The 22,532-nt window shown below is 42.0% G+C and overlaps 1 protein-coding gene across 5 annotated transcripts in view; it reads left to right on the top strand.

The window, feature by feature from the left end:
* The window catches only part of Stard9 (StAR related lipid transfer domain containing 9), an 85,943-nt gene that overhangs the window by 13,214 nt on the left and 50,197 nt on the right, over nucleotides 1-22,532 (top strand). For all 5 annotated transcript variants that reach the window (XR_003486563.2, XM_035447129.1, XM_027422090.2 and 2 more), the window contains exons 4-7: nucleotides 15,594-15,710; nucleotides 17,106-17,138; nucleotides 17,228-17,289; nucleotides 20,536-20,648. Coding sequence is in view for 4 of the 5 variants with exons in the window: in XM_035447129.1 (XP_035303020.1) it covers nucleotides 15,594-15,710; nucleotides 17,106-17,138; nucleotides 17,228-17,289; nucleotides 20,536-20,648 (325 nt within the window). In the remaining variant the exon portion in view is untranslated. The remainder of the gene's footprint in view (nucleotides 1-15,593; nucleotides 15,711-17,105; nucleotides 17,139-17,227; nucleotides 17,290-20,535; nucleotides 20,649-22,532) is intronic.

Here is a 22,532-nt window from a genome sequence, read left to right as displayed (position 1 = left end):
TGCGTGTGAGCATATGTTCATATGAAGGCAAGTGCCTGTGGAGACCTGAAGAGGGTGTTGGATCCCTTGGAGCTGGGGTTACAAGTGGTTTTGAGCAGCATGATGTGGATGCTGGGAACTGAACTTGGGTCACTCGCAAGAGTAGCAAGCACTAGGGATGGAGAGATGGTTCAGCAGGTAAGAGCACTTATTGCTCCATCCAGAGGACCCAGGTTCAATTCCTAGCACCACAATCTGTAACTCAAATGCCAGGGGATGCAGTGACCTCTTCTGGCATCTGAAAGTACTGTGTATAGACATGCATGCACACAAAACACCCATACACATAAAAATAATAAAATGTAAGATTTTGAATAGAAAAAAAGCAAGCACTCTTACCTAATCAGCCCCTGGACTCTGGCTTATATTTTTGCATTCAGAATTGATCCTAGTACTTTTCTTATGTGTCAGACACAATTCTGCACAGAGCTACATCCCCAGTCTCACCTCCTTGAATCTTGCTGCTCATTATGAGACATTATTCCAGTTGCTTTGGTTATAGAAACACAGATGTCAGAGTTTCTTAGACTCCCTTTTTCCTGGCTCATGCATGTGCCGGGGGAGCTCAGCCACATGTGGGTGTCAGAGTGTTTTCTCATGAATATTTGCAGAGCTATGTACATTCCATCTCTAGCATTGTTTCTTTCCATTCAAGATGGAGGCAGAAGTGCAAGGGAGAGAAGTTTATAAGAAAAAGCCTTTTTGTGTAGCAATTGGATGAGGCTTTGCAAGCCTGAGGGGGGGAGGGAGATAAGCATGAGCATTTCATTGCAGTTTGTTCTTCTGCCAGCAGCACAGCTGCTCAGCTCAGTAAACTGGGTTTGGAAGGAATAAGGTCATTCTTTTGGCTTTGTCTAACTTGTTTTCCCCTTTTCTCTAAACTTAACTGCAACTCTTAGATTAGCCTTTAGATTCATAGAAACATCTGAAGGACAGAGTTCCCTGATACTAGAAGTTGCCGCTGATGCCAAATTCTTATATAAAATAGGCAGGAGAGACTGGAGAGTTCTTTTAAAATTGCAAAAAATAGTTTGAGGTTGTTTGTTTGTTTGTTTTTCCCTGAGTGAGTGAAGGGTAAAAGGAATTCCTGGTACTATCTGGAGCCCTGGAGATCTAGGCTGAAAAGAGATTATCTTTGAGGGAGGAATACTTGATAGACAGTTTTTGAGACAGTTGCCCTTGAGGTCTCACTTGATCTACATCGCTGAGAATTGGTCATAGGCTCCCATCCTGCTCTTCACACTTGGGCTGGTTCTGAGGTCTAAAGGGATTGTCATTTGATTAAAGAAGAAACACTCGGTGATGACGATGACTGCTTTGAGTCTTTGTGGAAAAGTGATTTGGGAAGCCATCCAAATAAGAGTAGAAAGTAGCCCTTTAAAAGCAAAACAACAACAAACAACAGCAAAAACTTCTCTCTTTTATTTATATATGCATGCCACTGAGTTTTTGTGGAGGACAGAGGACAACTTTGCAGAGTCAGTTTTCCCCTTCTAGCCTTATGTAGGTTCTGTGCATTGAACTCAAGTGGCTCGGCTGGTGTGGAAAGAGCTTTTTCACACTGAACTAACTACCTTGCTGGCCCCAAAGGTTACCTTTTAAACAAAGTCACAGTTGACGGTTGTGTCCAGGCTGACTGAACAGCAGCTCACTTCCCTGAGGAAGCCTCTTACTTAGCCCTCCCAGGTACTAAATCTTCTCCTTTCACACTTGTACCATTTCAATAGTATATTTAGAGAGCCAGCATAGCTGACCAACAAACGGCCCCTTCTTTGGGGGGAGTGGAGTTGGGGGTAGACAATGTCATTATTATGTAGTACTGGCTGACCTTGAGCTAGCAGTCTTCCTTCCTTGGTGCTGGGATTGTAGGCACACATGCCAGCACCCCTATCAACAAGGTTCCTTCTAAGTGCTGTGTTCAGAGAAGGTATGGAGAAAGAAATGAGGTTTATTTTTCACTTTTCCGTGATGAGCAAAAATCAAAAGCAGCATAATAATAGAACATGAAGGTGGAAAAGGCATGTGTTCAAAGGTCTTGAACACAATAGGAGGGATTTGGGCGTAGTGGATATTTTCTTTCTCTCTTTCTTCCTTCCTTTCTTTCTTTTTTGGTGGTGGTGGTGGGGTTTTGAGACAGGGTTTCTCTGTGGCTTTGGAGGCTGTCCTGGAACTAGCTCTTGTAGATCAGGCTGGTCTCAAACTCACAGAGATCCTCCTGTCTCTGCCTCCCAAGTACTGGGATTAAAGGCATGCGCTACCACTGCCTGGCAACAAAATTATTTTTTATAAAGAAATGATTCTACCAGTCTAGCTTAGTATGTTTATTGGGGCTGCTTACAGGACTACAGATGACTCAAAGGCAGCTGCATCAGCTGAAAGCCCACCCAGCATGGAGGACTTTACTCCTCTGGGCTTGCAGACACTCAGCATTTGACACAGCGCAAATAAATATATTTGCAATTTTTCTAAGCTTGAATATTTTAGATTATTCAGTTTTATCTTTTTGTTGACTCTGTGTTATTATATTCTTTAACCTTATTTTGATTGTTATGTTTTAATATGACCTTGGAAAGATGAGTAATATGTTTGAGTGTTAGTTGCCAGGTGTGGTGGCTCACACCTTTAATCCCAGCATTCGGGAGGCAGAGGCAGGTGTATCTCTGTGGACGCGTGTATCAAGATTCACTGGACTAGGCTCAATATAGGTTAATATAATTTTATTCGGGGAGAAGGCACCTACACAAGAAACATGACTACTGCAAGTTCCCACTCCAAGGATCCACCCAGGCTGCTCTTGGTCACATTGCACCTGTGACAGCGCTGCAAGTGCAGGGTGTGTGTGTGTGGGGGGGGTGAATATATCACTACAGGATCTTTTTGAGTTCTAGGCCAGCCTGGTCTACAAAGAGAGAGGCTCTGTTACAAAGAGAAAACCTGTCTCAAAAAAAGTTTGTGTCAGCAAAAGATGTTCAGTCTTTTCTTTTTCCTTTCTTTTCTTTATTCTGTATCAACCTTAATCTAGTGTTTGTCCCCTAAACCAAAAGCATCAGAACCTTTGTCAGCATAGTGATAGTGTGCTGTGGTGTCTAGAACATAGCTGGGTGTGATGGGGAGTTATGATTGTCAGCTTGACATAATCTAGAATCACCTGGGAAGGCACTGTCAATGAAGAACTGTCTAGATTATGTTTGCCTGTGGATATGCCTGTGATTTGGGTTTAATTGAGTTGACAAGACCCTTCCTGAATGTGGACGGCAACATTTCATGGCATAGGCTAAATGAAAGGGGGAGAGTAAGCTGAGCTGTGAGCCTTACATGCATTCCTTCTCTCTCTACTTTTAACTGTGGTTGTGGCTAGCTGCCTCTGCTCCCATTTCCTTGACCTCACTGTGGTAATGGACTGTTTCCTAGAGCTGTGAACTAAAATAAACCCTTTTTCTCCTAAGTTGCTGTTTTGTTTTGTTTTGTTTTGTTTTGTTTTGGATTGAGACAGGGTCTCAGTATGTAGCCTTTGGTAGCTTTAACTCACTGTATAGACCAGTTTGAACTCAACAGAGGTTTGCTTGTCTCTGCATCCCCAGTGCTAGAACTAAAGGGGTGCATCACCACACCCAGCCTAACTTGTTTTCAGTCAGGGTGCTTTGTCACAGCAACTGGAGAAGACACTAACAGAGTTACTTTAAAGCCAGGCCATGCTAGGGCTATAGCTTATGGGCAGAGTCTTGCCTTGCATAGCATGAAGGTTGGGGGAACTGAAGTCAGAAATCATTTATTATGAAACTTTTTGGCAAGTTTTAAACTATGTTTTCCTGCTACTTGCTGCTTTTTGTGTACTCTATTATTTTGGGACTGGAGTCTTCTTTCCCAAGATTTGAAGTTAGGAGAGGTTCTAACTGTTTTTCAGTTTATATACCTTTAAATAATCTCAACTTCTAGTAAAAATTGCATTTTTAGAATTGTGAGCAGATCTACAGAAATGAAAGAAAAATTTGTTTTTATCGTTGTTTTGTTTGCCCTTGCTTGATTGACCTTCTTTTCTCAAACATTCCCTTAAATCAGCATCACATTTGATGTTTCTCTTTTAGGGGAGACAGATAATCACAATGTGGTAAATACTATATTTTGTGTGATATGCATGCATGTATGCATGTTTGTATGCAGGTATGGGTACTCAGGCCTGCTTCTGTGCTTGTCTCTGTGTGTGTCTGTATGTGTGTTGGATGTGCACGTAGGCCTGAAGTTGACTTGGATACCTTCCTCAATGTTCTCCACTTTGTTTTATTGAGGTTGGGTCTCTTCTGAACCCAGGGTTCACCAAATCTAGCTAATCTACCAACCTGGCTTTTGCCCTAGGGATTCTCCTGCCTCTGCTTCTCAAATGCTGGGGTTACAAGTGGTTACTATACTCGCCCAGCCTCCCTTCCCCTCCCCATCTCTGTCTCTGTCTCTGTCTCCATCTCTATCTATCTCTGTCTCTATCTCTTCCTCTTCTCCCACCTTTCTCTCTCCCCCCCCCCACCGTGTTTTTTTCAAGACAGAGTTTCTCTGTGTAGCCCTGGCTATCCTGAAACTCTCTCTGTTCGAGACTGACTAGGCTGGTCTTGAACTCAGAGATCCATCTGCCTTTGCATCCAGGGTGCTAGGATTAAAGGTGTGTACCACTACAGCTGGCTCCTACCATTTTTTTTTTTTTAAGACAGAGATGCTGGGGATACAGACTGTGATCCCCACACTTGCACGGAAAGCACTCTATCCATTGAGCAGTCTTCCTTAGTCCCACAATGTGAAAAATAACACACATTTTAACCAAGTTATTTACTGAAATTTCAAGGGAGAAATATACCAGGTGTGGCAGCACATGCCTTTAAGCTCAGCATTTGCAAGGCAGAAGTGGATCTTTTGTGAGTTTGAGACCAGCCTGCTCTACAGAGTTGTTTCCAGGACAGCCAGAGCCTGTTTCAAAAAAACCAGAGAAAGGTGGTAAATTGTTATTCTCAATGATGGGAAGAAAGTGTCAAAAATCTAGTTCATATTATAGAAGATAGGGCAGAAGCAGTCTAAGAGCTGGAGAAGAGAGCTGAGGGGTGTGGGATGTCCACATACCGGCAGGACATGGCTGTTGCACCCTTAAATTAATAGCAGCTGCAATTACTTGCACAGGAGCTGGATTACACTGAGCCAGAATTGTGTTGTGGGATGGGCTCATGGGGCCCCACCCTTACTTGAGGATTTATAAGCAGTTAACAGTGATAGGGGAGACAGAGACATTGTCTTCAGTGGTATAGCCATCAATAAAGTGCACGTTCCAGGAAACCCTTGAAAAATATACACAAAAAAAGAAAGACATATGAAAGTAGAAGGGGAGCTAGTTTAGGGAAAAGGAGCGTAAGGGAGTTAGTGTGAGGGGAAGAAGACAAGAAAGATCAACAGTGTAGATATAATTGAAATATGTACCCACATGAAAATTTCATAATGAAACACATTATGTATAATTAATATGTGCTAATAGAAACATTTAAAAAATCTGATTCACAATATGAATGCTCTGTTTGTGATGAGATAGAACCTAAATCTGGCCTGGCGTTGGTGGCACATGCCTTTAATCCCAGCACTCGGGAGGCAGAGGCAGGTGGATCTCTGTGAGTTCAAGGCCGGCCTGGTCTCCAGAGTGAGTGCCAGGATAGGCTCCAAAGCTACACAGAGAAACCCTATCTCAAAAAAACAAAAAACCAAACAAACAAACAAACAAAAAACCTAAATCTGTAGATTCTTTTCCAAAAATGAGAGAGATATTCTTGCCTAAGACTTGAAAGTAAAACACACACACACACACACACACACACACACACACACACATTTAACCTCAGCTCCTTAGATTTCCACAAAGATCAGTGACTTCACAGAGTATCATGTGATTCACTAATTTAACTTGGGAGTTCTCTCTTGAGTTTCATTCTGTCCTTTTTCAACCAGAAGCCTGTGGGCTACATGGGGCCAATGATAGCTGTGAACGCAGCCCAATGCAAACTTGTCAATGTAATTAAAATACTTTGATGTGTGTGTGTGTGTGTGTGTGTGTGTGTGGTGTGTATGTGTGTGTGTGAGAGAGAGAGAGTTGTTTTCTTGTAACTCAGTTGTGCAGTTTTTGAATGTGAACTTTGTAGATGTCAGTATTGTGCCAACAATGTCAAGAAGTATTCATTGTATACCATATGAATCATCTGGCTGAGGCTGGCCTCAGTATATCATGTATGGGCTTCATGGAGGGCCCTTGGTTCTGTTGTTTAAATGTAATAGAAATCGCTGTTGTTTCTGTAGGAAGAGAATAATGGACTGTATTTTTCAACTATGAAGCAGGGTAGTATAGGCTGTCTATATCTCCCCTTCCCTCAAGACTGAATGCAATAAAAACCTGAACTCCAATAGTGACCTTTTGTCCAGGCATCACTCAGTCTGGATTTTTATTGATTTTATTTTTGAGTAGGGTCTTACAATGTAGTTCTTTCTAGACTAGCCTGGCCTTGAACTCATTGAGATCTACTTGCCTCTCCTGCCTCAGAGCTGGGATTAAAGACATAGGTCACTGCACCCAGCATGTATTTTGAAGCTGTAAAAGGCAGAACCCTGGGAAGTTGATCTAGGTAGCTGTGGAATTGAGCCCTAAAATTATCTCAGTTTATGCACAGCCTCTTAAGTAACTGTTCTTCAGGGGTGGAAGAAGCAATAAGAAGAATGAGCGCAAAAGGCGTTTGTCTTACACTTTTCTTAGAAGTAGTGGATTATTCCTTTGTCACTCATTTCATCATTCAGCTCTTATTCTTGAAGTTCGGCATTTTGGCACAAGACAGGTAGGTGCTTTCTAGGATACTCACTGAGTTAATGTAGGAGGAAGATTAATACAGCTTCCATGTAGCTGGGAGAGGCAGTGATTCTGCTGAGATGGAATTTGACAAAAATAGCACACTATTTGTAATAGTCAGAAACTGGAAGCAACCTAGATATTTTAAAATCGAGCTATACATTTCCCCCTACTCTCCACTCTCCCCTCTCCCCTTCCACTGTCCCTCCTGCCTCCCTCCCTCCAAGTTACTCAGGAGATCTTGTCTTTTTCCCCTTCCTAGGCAGATCCTGTATGTGTCTCTCTCTTAGGGTCCTCTTTGTTACCTAGGTTCTCTGGAGTTGTGGTCTGTAGACTGGTTGTCCTTTGCTTTATGTCTAATATCCACTTATGAGTGAATACGTATTTTTTTGTCTTTCTGGATCTGGGTTACCTCACTCAGAATGGCGTATTCTAGTCCATCCATTTGCCTGCAAATTTTAGCATGTCATTGTTTTTTGTCACTGAGTAATACTCTATTGCATAAATGTACCACATTTTCTTTAGCAGTTCTTTGGTTGAGGGGCATCTATGTTGTTTCCAGGTTCTGGCTATTACAAATAATGCTGCTATGAATAATGCTCATAGATGAGCAAATGTCCTTGTGGTGTGAGTGTGCATTCTTTGGGTATATGCCCAAGAGTGGTATTGCTGGGTCTTTTGAGGTACATGGATTCCCATTTTCCTGAGAAACCACCATTCTTATTTCCAAAGTGAATATACAAGTTTGTACTCCTACCAGCAATGAGGAGTGTTCCCCTTACTCCAGCAGTACACATTCGTAACTGCTGAGCCATCTCTTCCTAGCCCCTAAGGGTTTTTTTGTTGTTTTGTTTTTTGTGTGTGTGAGTGTGTTTTAGTGATTTTTTTTTCCCCTAGCCTTAGGACTTGAACCCAGGTCTCTTGTGTGCTAGGCAACCAATCTACCACAAATAGCCTTTTTAAATGACTCCCACAGGAATCAAACAAAAATAAATCCAGCCCCTCAGGTCACTCTCTAGTGCTGTCCCTGTGTGTTCCCATTTTCCCACTTCAGCTCCTGGCAGGGTTAGTCTGTTTTCTGTTCCTAGAGTTCTGTGTTTTCCAGATATTATTAATATAAAATTGGTATAATGTGAAACTGTTTTAAGAGGGGATTTTTTTATTTTAATTTTTTTTTCTGGCTGGTAGGGTGGCCCAGCAGTTTAAAGGCACTTGCCACCAAGCTTGGCAACCTGATTCTGATTCTGCAGGACTGATGAGGTGGGAAGAAAAGAACTGAGTCTCACAAATTGTACAGAATGTTTTTTTTTTGTTTTGTTTTGTTTTGTTTTTGTGGGCCTGGTGGTGCATGCATTCAATCCCAGCACTGGAGTTACAGGAGTAGGAGGATCTTGTGAATTTGAGACTAGCCTGAGCTACATAGTAAGACCCTATCTCAAAAAGAAAAAAAGAAAAACATTTGTTTTCTCCACTTAATATTCAAGGTTCATCTATGTTGTTGCACAGATCAAATTTTTCTTTTTTTCCAAAAAGTCTCCTTGTGTGAAAAAAACAAATTCCTTGTGTGGAGGTAAAAGTTTGTCTATTAATTAAGTTCAATTTATCTTCTACCCCATTTCCCTTAATTTTGTAGGAAGACTATAGGTTAAAATACATTTAGGTTTTTCTCTGTAATTAGAGTATACAAGCCCATAATTTACTGTGGTCACAGTGTTTGCCATATTTTACGAATGGGTTATTATTTTCATTGCATTTTGGGTAATTCACAATTTCAGTTTTTGTTTTTTCTGTGATTGAAGGGTTATCTTTCAGTGATTTCTTCATTTCTGTGCTGTCTAATTGTCTTATACTATTGATGTTTTTCTGGCTGAACTGTGACTGCCTTGTCATCTAACATGTCAGTAACATGTTTATTTTCTCATTGTCATTTTCATCTGTCTCAATAAGATTGTGGAATATCTTTTTCTTGATTAGCAGTTTTATGCATTATTTCCTCATAATTGACTTTATTTGATTCTGAAAGTAAACTTTGAGGTTTTATTCTCATCCTTATTTTACCAATGATGGAAAAAAGAAGCATAGCCGTAGTGTGGTTGGCACTAGAAAGTCAATAGAAAATGGTAACACTGATGGCCATGTGACCCAGACTTAACCCAAGTGCTGCGTGCTTTCTGGTTGCTTTCTTCATACCTTTTTAGGAGATTGGATCCAGTGTCTTATACATGCTAAGCAAGCACCCTACTTCTTAGCTATACTTCCATCCCTGTTATTAAAATAGAACTTTTGAGGCATTTACAACTTAAAAAGAAGATAGTACATTTAAAGATCCCCCCCACCCCGAATCATTTGAAAGTTGCCCCTAATGCTACAGTATGCATTCTTCTGTAAGAGGATATTCTGTGATATAGCCACAATGCAGCCTTCAAAATTGAGAAGTGAAGTGATTATATTAGTGCCCTGTGATCTTCAGACCACATTTAGGTCTGATTGTCCCAGTAATACTATAGCTAAGAGATGAAAGGAAACAAGCCCAGAACAGGAAACAGAGCAGGCAAAGGGGCATCAGGTCCAGGTCCAGGTCCAGATAGGCAAACACAGGCAAACAAGCAAGCAATTGAGTAGGCTGTGCCTACAGTGGAACACCAAGTCAAGTTGGGGATTCTCAGTCCATGACACACACTAGGTATCAGAAGATAAGTTGTTTTGGGACCATGCTGTCATAGTGTTAGGTGTCCATCATTTTATAGGGTACAGGCAAGGAAATCATACTTTTCTTGGTTTGGTAAATCTAAGAGTAAGTTCTTGGGTTCACGTTCCCTTATATAATTTTTTGTTGTTGTTTTGGTTTTTTGAGACAAGGTTTCTCTATATAGCCCTGGCTGTCCTGGAATTAGCTCTGTAGGCCAGCTGGCCTCACACTTAGCAATCCACCTGCTTCTGCCTCCTGAGTGCTGGATTAAAGATTTGGGACACCATGCCCAGCTCCCTTATATGATTTTAAAATGCCCATGTGCTCTCACAGTTTCAGTTCTCCTGAATAATGCATTAGGTGGCTCCCTTTGTAATCCTAGGGATAAGTCATTTATCAGTCTGTTCTGACAAACTGGTGCTGACAGACGGTAGAGTTTCAGGTTCCACCCAAGGGTTGTTATCTTTCTCCCTCAGAAAGAGTCAAAGGCTGCTTGTAGAGTCTCCTAGGGCAGTGCTCAGCCAGAAACATCCATTTATTTATACAATATGGAGTAACTTAATGTAGGGCATAGCCTGATCTGAACACCAAACAGACAGGAAATCTTTATTCATCTGCCAAAGTCAGATACCAGCTGATGCCTGTTTACTGTGGAGAAATCTGCTCCAGTGGAGCAGAGACATTTGGTCTGTACTTGGGCCAGGGCTGAAAATGGTATCTGTTAACCCTGTGTTAGGCATGATTATTATTTATTTGTTGTAGTTCTGGAGTTTGATAGGCAAGGTACTCTACCACTAACCTGTCTTCACTCCCTGAGCTGGGAATATTATCTTCATTTCACAGATGAGGAAATTGGCCAGAGAGGCAGCTTTTAAACACAGAAATCTCAAAGTATGTGTTTTTGCCTATTAACTCTCATTGCAGCTGTTTGGAGGAAAAGTTTAGTTGTTCATTTCTCCCTAAGGCCCAACTGAGTTACAGATCCTACATGAATATTCTCTCTTCAAATAAGGGACTCCGATCTCTGCTTTTCTATACCACCATGAAATGTGCATCAGTGTGTGCCTATGTTCTCTTCATCTCGCCATCTCTGTGATGGGCAGTATAAGTGCAGTTCTGGAACCCTTAAGATTTCTCTAAGTATCTAATGTCATCATGGAAATCATATAAGTAAGTGCCAGTAATTGTCTGGATTAAAGGTTCTTGTTACCAAATAGAGTTAATTAAAAAAAAAAAGACAACTCCTATTAAGACCTGACTCTTTTCAGACTTGAGACATCATCCCTGTTAGTTCTTTACTAGAAATTTTCTGATAGCAACATTTGAAATTAATATTTAATACTTATTTTGAAGACTTTCTCATTCTGAATTGGAATTGTTTCAGAGTTTCTATTGCTTTGATAAAACACCATTGACAAAAATCAACTTGGGGAGGAAAGGACTTATTTCATCTTACACTTCCTGGTAAAAGTTCATCACTGAGAGAAGTCATAACAGGAACTCAAGCAGGGCAGGAACCTGGAGGCAAGAGCTGATGCAGAAGTCATGGAGGAGTGCTGACTGCTTACTGGCTTGCTCCTCATAACTTCCTCAGTTTGTTTTCTTGCGGCACCAAGGACAGCCAGCCCAGGGATGGCACCACAATGTGTTGGGCTTTCCCACATCAATTAATAATTAAGAAAATGCACTATAGATGTCCCTATGGTCAACTCTTAAGGAGGCATTGTTTTCATTTGAGAGTCCCTCTTTCCAAATAACTCCAGCTTGTGTTAAGATGACATAAAACTATCCAGGAACCATATGTTTTTTTGGTTTTGGTTTTGGTTTTGTTTGTTTTTGTTTTTCAGACAGGGTTTCTCTGTATAACAGTTGTGGCTGGCCTGGAACTTACTCTGTAGACCAGGCTGGCCTCAACCTCACAGAGATCCACCTGCCTCTGCTTCCCAAGTACTGGAATTGAAGACGTACACCAACACCTCCAGGTTCATATGTACTTTTTAAATTACTTTTGCTATGAGTCCACTTAGTTAGAGGACATAATATCTAACAGAATACAAAAAATCCAAAGCAACCTATAAGTGACAAGTCCCTCTAGGAATATGTAGGCCACCCCTATGCTTGGATCTTGAACCATTGTTAGGAAATTGTCATCGGTGTTGTTGATTCTAGTTGGATTTAAGAAATGCATGTTTGAGCCAGGCATGGTGGTCCACACCTTTAGTCTCAGCTCTCGGGAGGCAGAGGCAGGCAGGATCTCTGATTTTGAGTCCAGCTCATATCTATTGCCATGCACAAAACTCAAGTCCAAATGGATCAAAGACCTCAATTTAAATCCATCCACACTGAACCTCAGAGAAGAGAAAGTGGGAAATACCCTTGAACCATGAGCACAGGAGACCACTTCCTAAATAGAACACTAGTAGCACAGACACTGAGAGCAACAATTAATAAATGGGACCCCCTGAAACTGAGAAGCTTCTGTAAAGCAAAGAACATTGTCAACAAGACAAAATGGCTCCCTACAGAATGAGAAAAGATCTTCACTAACCCCACATCTTCCTGAGAGGGCTGATCTCCAAAATATACAAAGAACTCAAGAACCTAGAAATCAAACTACCAAATAATCCAATTAAAAAATGGGATACAGATCTATATAGAGAATTCTCAACAGAACAATCTCAAATGGCAGAGAGACACTAAGGAAATCTCAAAATTCTTAGTCAACAGGGAAATGCAAATCAAAACAACACTGAGATACCATTTTATACCCACCAGAATGGCTAAGATCAAAAACACCAATGACAGCTTATGCTGGAGAGGATGTGGAGAAAGGGGAACACTCCTCCATTGCTGGTGGGAGTGCAAACTTGTACAGCCACTGTGGAAATCAGTATTGTGGTTTCTCAGAAAATCAGGGATCAACCTACCTCAGCACCCTGCAATACCACTGTTGGGAATATACTTGAAGGAGGTACATTCACATCACAAGGACATTTGCTCAATTATGTTCATAGCAGCATTATTCATAATATCCAGAACCTGGAAACAACCTAGATGCCCTTCAACCAAAGAATGGATAAAGAAAATGTGATATATTTACACAATGGAGTACTACTCAGGTAAGAAACAATGACATCCCAAAATTTTCAGGCAAATGAACAGAACTAGAAAAGGCCATCCTGAGTGAGGTAACCCAGACCCAGAAAGACAAATATAGTATGTACTATAAGTGGATACCAGACATAAAGCAAAAGATTGCCAGCCTACAATCCACAAGCCCAGAGAAGCTAGAACCCTCTTCTAGAAACAGATGGAAGCAGATGCAGAAATCCACAACAACTATTGGGTTGAGCTCCTGGAGTACAATCAAAGTGAGGGTGGATCAATAATATGAACAAAGGAGTCAAGACCATGATGGGGAAACCCATAGCATCAGCTGCCCCGAGTTAGTGAGAGATCAGGTCTTACAAATGAGGAACTTGCATAAGACTGGACTAGACTCCCTTAATATAGGTGACAATGGTGTGACTGGGACAATATATGAGGCCACTGGCAGGGAGTCCAAGATCTAACACAAATTGACTTAGTGAAGCCCATTCTATATGGAGAGATACCTTGCTCAGCCTAGAGACAGGTGGGGAAGTGCCTTGGTCTGGCCTCAACAAGATGATGAGGCAGACTTAGTAAACTTCCTAGGGGAAGCCTTACCCTCTCTGAGGAGCAGATGGGGGGTGGGGTGGTGGGAAGTGAGAGGAGCAGGAGGAGAGGAGGGAGAGGGAACTGGATTGGAATGTAAAAAACAAATCAATTTTAAAAATCTATATAAAAAAGGACATGGACAAAGTAACACTCTTTGTTTTTTTCTGCCATTGCTCAGCTGATCATAAAATGTGAGTAGTGTAATGATTATCTAAATTTTTCTATTATTAATAAAAACTGGGGCGTCAAATTGGGGTTAAAACCTGATTGATCAGAGAAGTAGTAGAGAAGCAACCAGTGACCTCCTCTCTGCCTCCTTCCTCAATCCAAAAAGCATGCATCTTTCTAAGCCCCTCCTTACTATTGCCCATGTCTCTCTATGTCCTCAGTCCTCCAAAATCTCTATGGCTAATTTTGGTCAGCTAGTAGCTAGTACTGCCCTCTGATGCAAGGTAAACGTTATTGCCACAGTAGAGTGGTAGTATGAACAGTTTTCCTGCAGCAGGGCAGAAATAAGTTTAGATTTAGATGTGGCTCTTTATCTCCACCTCTTTTCCCATGTCCTGCCCCAGGAAGTTTGAATTCTGTGGAGGATATTTCAAATAGAGGATGGTGGTCAACTCTTCTAGTCTAATGCAACAAAATATACTGCTTCCTCAAAACTCAAGGAATTTCACCTGGTCAGTCTTTGGGAGGCAAGCAGGATCTCACCCAATTTTAACTTTGTCAACATGGAGTTAGTGTGACTAGAGAGAGCTACAAGAGAGATCATGGGAAGGTTTTCTCTTGAGCAGAGCTTAAGTCTTTTGATACACCCTGGGTTCTTTTGGCCTTTTGCCTGGATGATGGAAGTATTAAAAAGCAAACAGAAACAAACAGCTCACTGCCAACAAGCAGAAATGCAGCTTCTAGAATACAGAACAATGTAGTCTTAGATCCTGTCTTTACCTGGTTGCCCTGTTTCATGTGTGACATCAGTCTCTAAGCAGTCTGTATGATATCCATCTTACAGCTAGAGAAACCAGAGCTTACAAAATACAAGTGACTTGCCGAGGATCACCCAGCTTTGAAGTACAAGACAAGACGTACACTACAATTTGGAATTGTAACCAGATGATTCACATACTTGAAAGGGAAGTTGAAAAGATGATCGGGACCCCCTAGGCAGCAGGAATCACAGGTGGTGCCACACAGAATAGGTTGGCATGAGCACCATGGTTGACACTTCTGCCACTGTGTTTGGTACTCCTGGAGAATTTGTCGACTGCTGCTCTGATTTTGCATCTTTCTTTGGAAAGTCAAATGGATTGTCTACCTGGCTGGCAGCCTTCTTTCATGTATCATTGTTCCAGCTGCCAGCAAGTGAAGAGGGTTCTGAGGTAGAGGGATGGGTTCTGCCTCCCACCAAGACCAACATCAGTGGTCCAAAGTGTTCAGATGCTGCCTAGCAGAGTTCAGTTGAAATTTCAGGAAATCTAGAAACTTAAAGTCCAGTTTCCATATGAGGATTACTGGTGGTTTCTAAATTAGTCATAAAACCTGACCACAAATGAAGTGATTGTCCAGCAGAATCTGCCATCTATCAGGGGCAGTCAGAAGGGATGACCATCAGTGACAACTTTCTCTAACCTCTGAGCTAAACTGGTCCTGTGTGGTCTTCAGACCTTGAACTTACCTTCTTGAGCAGTGTTTCACTATAACCACCCCATTAGCCATAGTAATGTGTGTTCCAGGAAGACTATGTTTTTCCCTTCTTATCTTTGTCCTGCTTTAGATTCTTTATAGACACTGGTGCTGAGATACTGCTCAGCCATCTAAGATTACTTGTGCTCTTTCAGATGACCTGAATTTGGTTCCTAGTACCCACGCCAAGTAGCTCACAACTGCCTGTAGCTTATGTTCCATGGGATCTGTCGCCCTTTACTGGCATCACAAGGCACTCACACATGTGTGCACATACTCCACACATTACATGCACAAACACACAGATAATGAAGAATAAATTCTTTTTAAAAGGACTAGGAAATGTACTTTAAAAAAAAATCTAGTCTAGGATACAGTAGGTACCCAAAATTATTTAAGCAATTGACTTACTGAATTTTCCCTTAAAATCTTTTTTTTTTTCTGAAGCTGAACTGATTCTTATGAATGATTAAATCAGGTGTGAGCTGCCATGTGGGTGCCAGGTCCTCTGGAAGAGTAGCCAGTGCTCTAGTACCATTATTTTCTTTTTTAAAATTTAAAATATTTTTAAATGTGCTATGGGAAGATGGACCAATGATAAGCTTTCTACTTTTGTTATTACAGGTATTCCAGGACTTGGGGACTGAAGTACTGTCTGGAGCTGCCAAAGGCTACAACATATGCCTCTTTGCCTATGGGCAGACAGGCTCTGGGAAGACATACACTATGCTGGGGACTCCAGTGAGTATTAGCACTGACGTGAACTGTCTTCCTAATGCCACAAACCTGAATCTTATGTTGACCTTACCACTGTGATATGGATCATGACCTCCATAATCAACATTAACAAGATTAATGACCCTCTTCTATATCTAACAATGGCATTTCACTATTTTAACTGAATGATAGAGTTTGTATAATTAGTCGCTGTGAAACTGAAAAACTAGAATTTCATGATTCCCTTTGACCAAGAGTCCTTGTTGGTCTTACTAGATATAACCTAAAACTTCACACTTTTATTGAGGATAAACCTGGACTGAATCTCAGTGCTGTATAGAGATAAGAATGCTGTGTCCAGCTTCAAAAGCTATGTGTGTTAGAAGAAAGCAAGAGACATGGCTGGGCTGGGGGCCTTTAAAAATATGTGGAGTGTAATGCAAATTGTTTTTAATAACAGAAAATTGAGGGAATAATGCCTTTGACCCAGCCCTTGGGAGGTAGAGGCAGACAGTTTTTTATGAGTTCCAGCCAGCCAGTGATGCACACTGAGACTCTGTCTCAAAACAGCAATGAAAAATAAAATTAAGGGGATAGCATTCCTAGAGAATACCCTTTCTTGGGGCTGGATTGATGGCTCAGCCATTAAGTGCACTGCCCAGAGGTCCTCAGTTCAATTCCCAACAACCACATGGTGACTCACAACCATCTGTAATGAGATCTGGTGCCATCTTCTGTTGTGCAGGCATACTTGCAGGCAGAACACTGTATACATAATAAATAAATGTTAAAAAAAAAGAATGCCCTTTCTTTAAGTTTAATATGCTAGTGAAATGACCTGGGCAGTGGTTGACAAGTAACATTGTATAGGAACAATCTGAAAGGATAGCCCACTTCTCTGGGTACAGCTCATTGTTTCCTTAGTCTATGGTTAGTGTGGTTTCAGATATTTGAAATTAAAAAAAAAAAAAAAAAGAACTTGCCCATTAAGCAAAGGGGGATAAACCCTTAAACTTCTGGATATGAGATAGAGAAGTATTCACTTCTTTGGATTTTTGCAGTTTTGCTGAGGGTGTAGATGTGTCCTCCTGTGACTAGGAATCTAGAAGGGACCACGTTAGTAGTGTGACTTTATCCAAGAATGATAAAGGTCACTGCAGGAAATCAAATGTCTAGGTTTGCCAGCTTTTCTTATCTGTCTTATGGTGATAATCTGCCTCTTATCTGTACATTCTTTTTGCCATGTCAGTGTCTCTTGATAGTGCCAGCCTGTAGTCTTCTAAATCCTTCTATAGAGGCTAGCTAGCACAAAGAGCCCACATACCCATCCTCTGTGCTTAGGAATCCAGGTGTTTTGGGGTAATGCTGGTGGGCATTGCTCAGAGTAAGCAGTAATGTTTTCCTTTCTCTGTCATCCAGGCCTCTGCTGGGCTGACCCCACGGATATGTGAGGTATAGACTCTCTTTTGATCATGTACTCCCAAAGTAAGTTTCCTATGTCAATTCCCTTCAATGAAATCTGACCCTCTGGTTTTGTGCAGGGTCTCTTCATCAGGGAGGATGACTATGCCTCACTGCCTTCTTCCTGTAGCATAAAAGTAAGGTAAGAACTCAAGCTCCAGATCCCTAATGTCCTATTTCTATTCCAGATTTCATATTTTCAGCTTTTTTTTTCCCTAGAGTCATCAGAGGGATGGAGAAAAATCCACATAGGATACATCAAACAGTACAGGGAAATGGGAAACATAGTTAGGTCTTTGGTTTGTGGAAACTTTAATTCTCTTTCCTTGGACTAGTCCAGCAGGTTCTTCTCCAGGGCCACAGTTCCCCCTTCTTTACTTCCTGTAGTTTCATTCTTGCTTTTGGGATTTCCCCTCCTAACCCTTATTGGCTTGTTCCATAGGACTGTAGATTTCAAACCTACTTCTCAGACTAGTGCTAGATCCAAGATTTGTTTTATTTTGTTGGACAGCATCGTGCTATGTAATCCAGGCTAGCCTCAGACTCTCAATCCTGATGTTTGACCTTCCCAAGTGTTATGGTTGTAGGCATGAACCTCCATGGCCTAACAAGATATATCTTAATTAACCAAGCTTCAGTGAAAAACATTAATATATGATTACTCGTTTTTTTTTTCTTTTTTTCAAGACATGATCTCTATATGTAGCCTTGGCTGCCCTGGAACTTGCTTTGCAGATCAGGATAGCCTCAAACTCACAGAAATCAGCCTGCTTCTGTCTCCAGAGTGCTGGGATGAAAGGTGTGCCACCACAGCCCAGCTTTTCTAGTTTTTCTTTAAATCTTGTATTGTCCTTCCTTTCTCACCTCCTCTCCTTCCCTTCCTGTTATATATAATCATTACTTGTTTCAGCTAAGAATTTTAACTGAAAGGTTCAAGCATTACGCAGGCCTGGCCCTGTTACCTGGCAGAATCCATTCAGGCAGTACCCTGGTCAGCCCAGGGTTCCATGGGAACTAAGTCTGCACACAGGTGTAGAGGACCCCTTTAAAAGACAGACCCCTGCCCACTTACACTCTCTTCTCTTACTCTCACGCACGCCCTCCCTTCCCCTCCTCCCCTCCCCTCCTCTCTTCTCCTCTCTCTTGCTCACTTCTCTCTCTTGCCTTCCTCTCTCTCCTCTTACTCTCTTTGCTTTCTCTCTCACTCCCCCCCCTTTTAATAAACTCCATGGTTAATGTATCTCCTGGTTCATGTTCCATAGTGCCAGTCTTTAAGCAAGATCACAACAGTAACTATTTAAAAAAATAATGAAATAGATATCTAAAAAGTATAACATCACAGTCTCGATGAGTAAAACAGATCAGAGTTGTCCAGCTTACAGCAAGGGCAGGACCTTCAATAATTTCTCCTGTTGCTCAGGAGTGACCCTTGAGATCCCTCATGGGACAGTAGAAAAAAATCCAAGTAGGATAATGAAGATAAAGATAGGAGCATCAGGAGTTTAAGGCCTTGGCTACCTAGTGAGTTTGAGGTAAGCCTAGGCTACACGAGTCCCCATCTTAAAAAAAATAAACAAGGAATGGAGAAATATCTCAGTGGTTAAGAGTACTTACAGAGCTGGGCATTGGTGGCACACACATTTAATCCCAGTACTTGGAAGGCAGAGGCAGGCAGATCTCTGTGAGTTCAAGGCCAGCCTGGTCTATAGAACGAGTTTCAGGACAAGCTCCAAAGCAATACAGAGAAACCCTGTCTTGAAAAAAAACAAAAAAAAAAAAAACAAAACAAAAAAAAACAACAAGAAAAAAGAGTACTTACAGTTTACCCGAGCTCATGGGAACTCATGGACTCTGGACCAATGTTAGGAAGCCTGCGTGGGACTGACCTAGGCCCTCTGCATGTATGTAACAACTGTGTAGCTTGATCTGCTTGTAAGGCTTCCTAGCAGTGAGATCAGGACCTGTCCCTGATGCTTAGCTGGGGTTTGGGAACCTGTTCCCCATGCTGGATTGATTACCTTGTGTTGCCTTGACACAAGAAGAGGTCTGTCCTACCTCAACTCGATGTGGCATGCTTTGTTCAAGCTCATGGGAGGCCTGAATGGAGAGGGAAGAGGAGTGAATGAGGAAGTGGGTAGATGGGAGGTGTGGGGGAAAGGGAACAGGAGGAGAGGAGGGAGGGGAAACTGTAGTTGGCATATAAAATGAAAATAATGTTAATTAAGTAAAAAAGATTACCTAAAAAAAGGTACTCTCTTAGTTACTTTTCTGTTGTGATAAAGCACCAAGACCAAGGCAACCTATGTAAGAAAGAGTTTATTTGGACCTATGGTTCCACAGGGTTAGAATCCATAGTGGTAGGTACTGCAAGACAATGAAAAGCAGGACCAGGAAGCTGAGAGCTCATATCTTGAATCATAAGCATGAGGCACAAAGAGAACTAATGGGAAATGTCAGGAGGATTTTAATCTCAAAGCCTGCCCCCGGTGACATACTTCTTCTAGCAAGGCTGTACCACTCACTGTCTTAGTTTTTAGTTGTTCTGATAAGACACCATAACTAAAGTAACATACAAAAGGAAGCATTTAACGTTCCAGAGGGTTAGAGGCCATGGCAGAGAACATGGTAAGAGCAATACCCTGAGAGTTTACATCTTGATCTACAAGCATTAGGCAGAGAGAGAGCTAACTGGGGATGGCTAGTGTGGGTTTTTGAAACATCACTGTCTGCCCCCACTGACACTTTTCCTCCAACAAGGCTCCACCTCATAATCCTTCAAAAACATTTCTGCCAACCAAGGACAAAGCATTCAAGTATATGAGCCCATGGTGTATGGGGGCCATTCTAATTCAAACTACCACAACCTATATCTCCCCCAAATAGTGCCTCCAACAACCAAGTATTTGAATACCTGAGACTATGGGGGACATCTGTCATTTAGATCACCATGAATGCATACTGCTTTGCAGAGGACCCAACTTTGATTTCCAGCATTCATGTCTGATGGTTCATAACTGCCTGTAAATCTAGTCCAGGGGATCTGACTCATTCTGGCCTCTGAGGGCACCAGCACTCACATGTGCATCTCCACCATACAAATATAAAGCAAACAAAACCCATAAAATAGAAGAATCACATTTGAAAGCCATTCCAACTATATTAAAATAGCCTATTGAAAGCTAATCTCAAATTGGCACTGATGTTAGAAATGGGGAGATAGTGGTAGCCAAAACCTTGTAGAAAGATATTTACAGGGGAACCCTGGCTCGACCTAGGTCTTAAGGTTATCAGAGCCAGAACAGGAATCCGGGACCTTTTGATTCTCAACTAAGTGTTTTCCCTTCTTTCTTCACAGTCTAACCGTCTTGCTTTTTCTCTGTGTCTCTAGCTTCCTGGAAATCTACAATGAACGGGTAAGAGATCTTTTGAAGCGATCCAGTCAGAATAAGTCCTATAGTTTGAAGGTCAGGGAGCACCCCGAGATGGGGCCCTATGTCCAAGGTGAGCTTCTGTGACCCTGGGAATTGGAGGGCCAACTGAGGTGTGGGAAGTTCCCCTAGTGTTCAATAACTCACTCAGCCTGTGTAATGATTGCTTTCTATGTGCTGGCTACTGTACTGGACATTGGATGCATGCTGATAAGCTGTTGTGACATGCCCTCACAGGCAAGCTTAAAATCTGGTGGAAGTGTCATAAGACAAACAGTTACTTGTTGTGATAAAGGATTATAAAGAAGTAGCTAGATACAGTTACTGAAAAGACCCCTGGAGCTGGGCAGTCATGGCAGGCACGCCTTCAGTCCCAGCACTCAGGAGGCAGAAGCAGGGTGATCTCTGTAAGTTTGAAGCTGGCCTGGTCTACACAGAGAGTTACAGGAAAGCCAACAGCCAGAGCTACACAGAGGAACCCTGACTTTGGGGTGGGGAGAGAGGGAAGAAAGAAAAGAACAGGCCCTTGGAAGATGGAAGATGTAGGCAACTGAACCTCTGTGTGTGGTCAAGAGAGGCTTTTCTGACAGGTAACAGTTGATGTTAAGCTGAAAGAGCTCATCGGATGCAGTCCTGGGAAGATGAGTAGAGTAAGGATAGATATGTCCTGTAGGGAGAACAGCAAACTCAAGCCCCCCAAAGCCCTTGGTGTTTCCAAAGAAGCTTGTATGACTAATTGTGGTGAATTAGGGGAAAGAGGCAGAGACTAGGTTGGGTCTGCAGGCAGCAGCCAAACATGGCAGCGACTAGTTCCCAGATCAACTGATCTACCTGACACTCTGTCTTCCATCAGTAGTGATTATGAAGGGCATCCAGGAAGATGCTGGACCTGACAGGGTCTCATGTGGTTCCCCATCAAACACTGAAATTTGGAGCTAGGTACCATCTCTCTTTTAAATCTTTTTTAGCCTGGGTCCAGCTGTTTAGTGGGTAGACAGTTGCGTGATTTTTTTTTTTTTTTTTTTTTTTGAGACAGGGTTTCTCTGTGTAGCCCTGGCTGTCCTAAAACTCACTCTGTAGATCAGGCTGGCCTTGAATTCAGAGATCCACCTACCTGTCTCTGCCTCCCCAAGTGCTGGGAATATAGGTGTGCACCACTATCCCCCTCCCAACCCTACCCCCACTCTCAGCCATTGGACACAATAGAAAGTATTTATTAGCCAGCAGATGTTCAGGACCCAAGTGCAGTCCTGCAGTCCTGAACCTTTCTCAGGGTGAGCTTTTAAAAGCTTGAACGTGCGCATGTGCGCACACGCAACACACACACACAAACCCACCACATGGGTTGACATACCTCAGCAAAAATAGCCTGAAAAGGAACTACAGAAGCCAAAAAACAAGCATAGTAGGTTTATGACTTTCCTGAAGCTATAGACTTTGATGGATTTTTGTTCTCATTTTGGGAGGTGCTAAGTTCTTAGGTCAGAATGCCTCTAACATGGTGTCAGTGGTGCTAAGGTCTGGGAGGCTGTCACACTTTCAAGACACTCGTAAGCTGTGTTACATTCCTCCCATGCTAACTTAAATCCTGATAGAGAAATCTGAGAAAACAGGCATGTCTAATAGATGGCCAGTGGCATTCACAGATGCTGCTGCCAAGTGTTTCTTCCCCCCTGGCAGCTTGGGAACAGTAATAAAACAGCCCCTTTTGATTTCCTTTTCCATGTAAAGCAATACTGTCAAATGGAGGTGTCAGTGCTACATACTGGTGTGTGTGTGTGTGTGTGTGTGTGTCTGTGTCTGTGTGTCTGTGTGTGTGTGTGTATGTGTGTGTGTGTATTTTATATTCCCAGGACTACATGTATGCTTGGTTTGCTAATAAGTTTTGTGCCAGACAGTATTTGTAAACCTGCTCTTAGGAACTGGTATTTCTCTTTTTTTGTACTAAGCTCCTGTG

This window comes from Cricetulus griseus, chromosome 6 (assembly GCF_003668045.3).
Source record: "Cricetulus griseus strain 17A/GY chromosome 6, alternate assembly CriGri-PICRH-1.0, whole genome shotgun sequence".
Classification (NCBI taxonomy): domain Eukaryota; kingdom Metazoa; phylum Chordata; class Mammalia; order Rodentia; family Cricetidae; genus Cricetulus; species Cricetulus griseus.
This window is presented reverse-complemented; position numbering and strand designations above follow the sequence as displayed.